Consider the following 7,293-nt stretch of genomic DNA (forward strand, 5'->3'; position numbering starts at 1 on the left):
AAGTTATGGAGTTGTGACCTTGTCCACCTTAAAGTACCATACCAGAGTTTTTGCAAATTTTATTTTAGTACAACATTCACTCTTTGTGTTTCCCTGGACAGTGTTTCCTTGATGAGCTACAGTGTATGGATGGTAACACAAAGAGGGAATTTCATACTAAAAAGACTGAAACCTTGGGAGGATACTTTATTTGTCTAACTGAGCCTGATGAAACCTCATATTAACTTCAGTTGAACTTCAGAAAAGCTCTTTGGAAAGAATAAGGACTGTGGGGTTTGACCACCATTTCTTACAGTAGAGTTCTGCTAGGAAAGGATCACTTGAGGAGTGATTACTGCACTAGCAACTCTTGCAATGTACCTTTGGGTTTGTGAGTATTGCTTTAAGAGAGATTTGAAAAAAAAACCTTTAACTCCAAATCACAACTTTACACGGATTCTGTAAAGATTCAGATCTTTAAATCTTCTTTTCCCTGACTTTTAGTGTCATGATGCTGAGGTAAGTACAGTTTATGTGTCTACTGTTTTGTCTTGTAATAATGTATCTTTGTTTCTTTAAATAGTGGGAAATGTTAGACTGACAACCAGAATGACATACAAGAATGTGGCACAGGCCTTTCTCATTAAGGAGAGTACTGGTTTAAGTTAATTTGTAACACATAAGCACACCATGACAAACTCATGCTCATAGAGCTCAACAACTCATCATCATGCCTGCAAAGGTCCTGACCCCACACCCCTGCCAGGTCAAGGGTCAAGCAAAGCACAACTTCTTGTAGCCCTACATCAACCCCCATTTCTGTTCTGTGTATACATTTTGTCAAAGCAAAACAGAATGAATGTCCTAATTTCAACAATTTAAAATTGCAACATGAGTAGGCAGGAAACACAATTTCACAAGAAACTGTTTTGAGCTTTGCTGCTGTTTACCAGCATGTGAAGCCAAGAACCCTCCTACTGGAGGAACTCCCCAAACCAGACACTCCCACAGTCTGCGTGAGCCTGCCAGCAGTTACAAGAAAGTAAAACCAAGCCTGGAAACACCATCAGGTTCATTTTTAAACCTTAATTGTCAACAAGCTGAGTTTGCCTTTAAAGGCATACAAGCAAATACCAACAACACGTGGGAGAGAAAACTTACCGCGTGCACTCCGGAGGCAAGGATGGCGATGGAGAGGCACAGAAGTAGCAGCCTGTAGTCAGTGAAAATGACAGCGTAAATAATTTCGATTAAACACGTAATACTGTTGTAATGTTTTGCAGTGAAAAGCGCCCATATTCTGCTTACCTCAGATTCTTCAGTCCTCTGTTGTGTTGTTCTTGCATGGTCCCACTCATGCGGAGCGCAAGCTTCAGTTCCACACCGCTGTTTCACTTGTCGATACACTTCTACAGCATGACTACCTGACCTGAGGCAACGTCAATAATCACTCTCCACTCATTTGGTTATTGTCTAAATATATTTACAACTATATTATTTTCACTATAGCTTATCTGCTGTAAATAATTATTTCACAGTGTGCTCCGCATGGAACTGCTCTTGTGGAACAGTTGCAATGATAAATTCACGAATTAATGTCAATAATTTGCCACCAGTTTGATGAACTACATTACTTACAGTCACCCCTGGCGTGCGCGCGATGGTAAGGTGAAGGAAATGGATATCGCAGGGGAAGAGATGCGCGCGTTTCCGAGCTGAAAAGTTTCAGAACAGGTACCTGTGGCGCCAAAACCTGCTCAAATATTCTCACAAAAACACCAAAGTGTGCCGTGTAGTCCCTCTCCTTACCGAGAAAAGTCAAAGTGTTTGTAACAGCAGGGTTGAGTCCGTTTGCATGGGTGAGGGTGGTCGTTTTGGGAGGGGGGTGTGGTGCAGCAGAAACTAGACCAAGTTGCATTGATCAGAACCTCATAACGTCTCGGACAAAGATGCGGCCAAACGTGCTGCCCGCGCTCTGCCGATAAACCGTGAAATACCTGAAGAAAGAAGACAAGAAACAGGTGGTTGTTTGTGGGCACTCTGCACAGTTGGGCACACAGTTGGTTTCCACTGCGCACCGCCGCGATGCTGTTACCGTGCGGCACCCTGTTACTGCTGGCGGCTCTCTACTCAAGTGTAGACCTGGCAGGGGCTGAGGTGAGTGGATGAAGCATCTAACATTGTGGGGAGCTTAAAACTATAGCCTACTTGTGCAGAAAATATCACTTTCTGAGGATGATTTTAGACTTTCTTTGGGTATTTAGGCGAGGCATGTACACAAGTATCCTGTGAGCAACTAGCTGTTTTGTCTGATTTGTCTGTTTAAATAAATCATTAAGTGTGCTCATACACAATACTGCTGTAGTCGTTAAAATAGACACATTTCAGTGTTTCAAACTCTGTTTTTCGTTATTTCAGATGTTTGTAATACACTTCTTGTTGGTCAGTCTCTCAAACAGTCAAGCAGTTCTAAATACTTAGAGTTGAATCTGCTCCCAGTCCAGCCTCCTTCACTTCTGCTGGAGAGGAGAGAGAGAGCGAGAGGGTGGGGCAGAGTGCCTACAGTAGCTGAAGTTAGCATGAGTGTTAGCGAGGTGTGAGGAAGACAGGGATGTGCATGCCCTCAATCATTTGTATGTTTAGTTAAGTCTCTATTCTCTTTAGAATAGAGACAAACAGTGTATGCTCTTATGGTCGTCTTCTTCCAGTCCAGTCATCAGATTGTCCTGTTTCCCCACTGTTGCTGTTGGTGATTTACCTCATCACAAATGAATTAATATCGATGATATTAACAGTCATCAGGGAGATAATTACAGTAAAAGCTTTTCCTGATATTCCTGTGGATATAACTGACAGAGCTTGTAACTCTACTCTCAGTTTGCAAATCAGAATGTTTGATGTTCGACAAGAAACAAGTTTAGAAATCTAAATTTAAGGAATCTGAGGAATTTTACCATAAACGTTTAGAACAATGTCCACTTATAACTTATAAAGGCTTATAAGTGTAACTAGCTTTACTGTATCCACTATGCATTCAACCAAATTACTAATTCCCAAAGAAGTGCTGTCATTTCCCAAAATTGTATTTCTTTACCTCACTGTGTGGAATTAATGGGAACCATAAGGTAACACAAGGCCAGCTGTTGGTGTGGGACTACTCACAATAATATTAAAGCCATATCAGGGCAAATGGCAATTTAACAGCTACACTAGGTGTTATCCGACAAGAAGAAGGAGCTGGCACCTTTTGGATACTTTCCTAGATCCAGTTTCCCTATTTAAGAGTAGATAATCCATGAACGAGTTTAAAGAAAAAGAGCAGTGGAGGAGAAAACCTGGTGCTTCATGTCTCCCCTGGGAACAGTTTAGAGGCTTGCTGCTCTGTATGTTAATGCATGCTGAGATGCAACCTCTACAGTGGTCAGCTTCTGCTGAGAGGCTTGTCAGATGTGGTGATTTATTTTGAAGCGTGGGCAGATTTTGCGGCGGAAATATTTCTCACACAAGAGTAACAGAAATCCAGGTGACAGAGAGGAAACATTGGTGGACTGTAAAAAGCGTTAACATGAGGAAGAACAGGCTTTTAATCAGTTAGTATTATTGCTCAATAGAGCAATGTATGATGTTTCAAATAAATGAAAACACCTCACAAGGGAACCTATAGCGTTATCATGTGTTTTATCCACAAAACATAATGTGGCTTATTATTTATTAATTTGATTAAGGGAGCTGCTAAAGATATAAGTCTATGATGTTGAGCGCCCATATCAGGTTAAATAAAGCAGCAGAGGCAACTTTTATCCACTGCCTCCCTGGATTTAGAAGTGCACACAAGAGACAGACGTAGGACATCTGGACAGATGGGAGAATGGGTTAGGAGTTGTATATCTGGCTGAACATCTTGTCACTGATCAGATGACACACAAAATCGGAGTACGTCAACTTTCTGGATTTATTGTTCGGAGCTGCATATTTTCCCATCCACCCGTGGGAGGTCCGCCAACAGGAAGTTTGTTATCCTGTCAGGGGTTTTCATCCAAAGCTGCACTTTGAACAGAAAGGGGCTTCCCTTATGAGTTATATCCAGAACAATGACATATAGTAAAGCTGAAATACATCATAGTTAACCCTCCTCTTCATAAATGTGACTCCGGTAAAAGAAATCAGTGTTTGGCCGATGTCTCCGAGTCGCTTAGCTGTGTTTATATCTTCTTTGTCTCCACATACACAGAGTCATGACATTGAGTGAGTATCAGAGCCTCCTGTCTGGGCTCCTTCACAATCAGTGGGGCTAAACTAAGGCCAGGAGTGGATATACAGTTGAAGCAATTCCCGGTCAACCACTAATGCATATAAGCATACACAAATGTGAATACCCTGAGCCTAGCATGGCAATAATGATGAGATAAATATTGCCTTCCCTTTAGCCTCTATATACTTTTTTTTTCATTTAAGGATGAAGCAACAAGCAACTGTTTAGATCTTTGTAGACCTTTGTTCCCATTTTTTTCACTGCATCATTTGATCCTGAGTGAATTTCCCGGCTGTTTATATAATATCAACAGAATACAGTTTCTCTCCCTTGGCGGTCATTTAATCTGGTCAGAATGAGTCATTTGTAATTCCTAGAGGAGGAGGAGGAGGAGGAGGAGGAGGAGGAGGAGGAGGAGGAAGGGCAGATTAGCAGATTCCTCGAGTGAGAGTTGTGTGTGGGATGTTGGATGGGAAAGGCGAGTTTCTCTGTGCTGCCAGGTTCCTGCTCCCAGCTTGGCCACGATGTCCCAGGACAGGGTGAACCCCAGGGAGGAAGCAGCACTGAGAGCTGTTAATCCCTGTGCAACCTGAGGAATGTGTGTATATTGTCTGTTGAAAGCTTAGAATCATTATCAACACTTGATCTGAGGGTCACACTGCCCAAAGTGCCGACAAGGCTGCTCGTAGTTTGGTCTAGGCCTGATCCTGTAGACCAGCCTCCTCCCCATCACCCCCTACAGAGACAACAGCTGACCCTGTTATCCTGACTGGCCACCAACCAAGCAATGCAGCCTGGGAAGGCACAACCTGCCTGACCCCTGTCCCCCAGCGTTGTAAAAATGCCTACATTTGGAAGAGTTGTGATTGTGTTTGTGTCCCTGTATTTTGACAGGCGTCTCTGGGTTGCAAAGATAAATCTCCCCTGACCTTGATACTCAAGTAGTGTGGCAGGTATGCCCCACTTTCCGCCTGTGTGTGTTTCTTTGTGAGATTTCCCTGTCTGTGCCAAGTGAGGAGAGGATTAAACAGTGGTTAAGTATGGTAAAGCCCTTTTCAATTCCCTGTGGTCCAAGCATCATCGGGAAGGCATTTCATTTAGATTTGTCACAGCCGCATTTTACTTTTCACACATAAACCACTTTCTTTTGTCCCACGCTAATATTTTCTGTACATTAACTACCTTGAGACTCAACTTCGGTTACTTCCCCAAAGTGTATTGTTATGGTGAAAGTGCAATTTAGCAGTTAAACTATGAAATTGGTGAGTCATAAATGTCATTTGTGGTTTGGACGGAGATGGTGTAATGGATACAACTGTCTGTCAGGGACGTGGGAGGTGAGGAGTGATTGAGGGGATGTAAAGGGAACGCTGCCAGAGGAGAGAGAGGGAGGGAAGGAGCTGACGAGGTTATGAGCCCCAGAAGTGGAGGAATGTGGGTCGAAGTCAGAGATGATACCCCGTAGCAAATCTTTTCGTCTCACTCCCTGGTCTCTGACCTGCACTTCCACCTGCTGCTGCCAAAATGTCCAACTGCTGGAGGATAATAAAGATAGTGATGATGGCATTGTTAGATTTATGACTTTGTATTGGTCCACGTGAGGCAAAGAGTGAAGTTTTGGATGACTCTTTCTTCAGCGGTTCTCAGTTTTTGCCTTGAAAAGCTTCACTCTTATGGTCCTGTTTTAGATACAACGGACAGGAGCAAGACTAAAGAACAGTGTTAAGCCAAGGCCTCCGTAAAAAGCAAATGGCTTGACTACTTTATTATAACCCTTCCAGACAATATTTAGGTCTGTGGCTACTTTGTGTTTGTGTTACCTTACAGGACCTGCAAAATTAAGGTTTGCATTGTTCACGCATTAGTCTCCAATATAAAAAAGTAACTGCTTCAACTGTTCCTATGCGACTTGCCTCTGTGAGTCTTTGCGTGTGCAATACTTGGTTTAGTCTAGGTTACTGCATCTTATTGATACATTATGAATTGACTCAAAACGTAGCCAGCTCATATGGAGATTTTCTATGGCATTTTTGTTTTCATTTGACAGTGTGGCTGGAAATCGAACTAGGTTGTGGGTACATGGTACACATCTTTAACTGCCAGTGCACCAGGATGCCCACCAGTGCAATTTTAAAGCCTTCATATTTTAAGAAGCTACCACATTCTTTATAATTTTCTCAATGCATATGTTTACAGTGATTATTAGCTGTATCCCATACTTGATTGTCTGACTACATACAGTAATAATTCTCAGATGTCAAAATTACTTATCAGTGGTTGGTTGTTCATACTGTATAAAAAAGTTTTTTTCTTGCTTTACCTGGAAATATTGCTGCTTTTGTTCTAGCCTGAGCTCCGGTGAAAGTCTTCGGATGTTTCTGAGGATCTTACACAGAAATCAACAAACCCTCTCTTGCTCCTGCGTTACATAAACATGGAACTTTGCATGGAAAGTTTAGGAAAGGGTTTTTTATGTGTAAAAAAAAAAAAAATACTAATGGCAACAATCAAAATGCACTATTTATGCCATAGAAGTGCCCCTCTTGTTCCTCTAAAATAAATACACATGTAGAGGTTGATCTTTTCAGATAAACATCAGTGTTTGCTTTATTCCTGTCAACATAACAGACCTAGCTGCATGACTTATTCTCTTTCTAAGTCATTAACATGTAAGTAAGAGTTACGTGAGTTTTTCTCCTCTTCCTTGTATTTTGTGTCTTATTTTTGTTTCTCAAAAATACAGCACATTGAAAGAAAAATACAGTTTGTTCCAATCCAAATTAAATAAAGATAGAATCTGAGGCTCAATTGAATAGCTGATCTTTTATACCACACTGCAGAACTGAGTGTTCCTTAACTGATGTTGTATCAGCAGGTCAGTCAGGGTTGTTATGGTTTGTCAGATGGTAAAAGATCGCTGCAGATAACAGATTGTGTTTTGCATGATGTTGTGGTTTTGCCAAAAAAAAAAAAAATCTACAATGAACGCAGCTGTTCATGGATGTTGGTTAAATTATATCTCTTATTGCCTGAATGTTGAGTCTGATGCTTAAAAACATAAT

The 7,293-nt window shown here is 41.6% G+C and overlaps 1 protein-coding gene and 1 long non-coding RNA gene across 2 annotated transcripts in view; one reads left to right on the forward strand and one right to left on the reverse strand.

The window, feature by feature from the left end:
* Positions 1-1,109: 1,109 nt before the first annotated feature.
* On the reverse strand, positions 1,110-1,865 carry LOC119904235. The gene is made up of 3 exons (XR_005444671.1): positions 1,618-1,865; positions 1,288-1,408; positions 1,110-1,192 (listed from the first exon to the last, which is right to left on the reverse strand). It is a non-coding gene; the product is annotated as an uncharacterized LOC119904235 (long non-coding RNA).
* A 199-nt stretch (positions 1,866-2,064) lies between these two features.
* Positions 2,065-7,293, forward strand: part of LOC119903684 (collagen alpha-2(IV) chain-like) — a 52,103-nt gene continuing 46,874 nt past the window's right edge. Inside the window, exon 1 of the mRNA XM_038719907.1 lies at positions 2,065-2,136. Coding sequence (XP_038575835.1) covers positions 2,065-2,136 — 72 coding nt within the window. The remainder of the gene's footprint in view (positions 2,137-7,293) is intronic.

The sequence above is a fragment of the Micropterus salmoides genome, unplaced genomic scaffold, assembly GCF_014851395.1.
Source record: "Micropterus salmoides isolate LMB-PRFRI ecotype aquatic unplaced genomic scaffold, ASM1485139v1 Ms_hic_scaffold_15, whole genome shotgun sequence".
NCBI classification, from domain to species: Eukaryota; Metazoa; Chordata; class Actinopteri; order Centrarchiformes; family Centrarchidae; genus Micropterus; species Micropterus salmoides.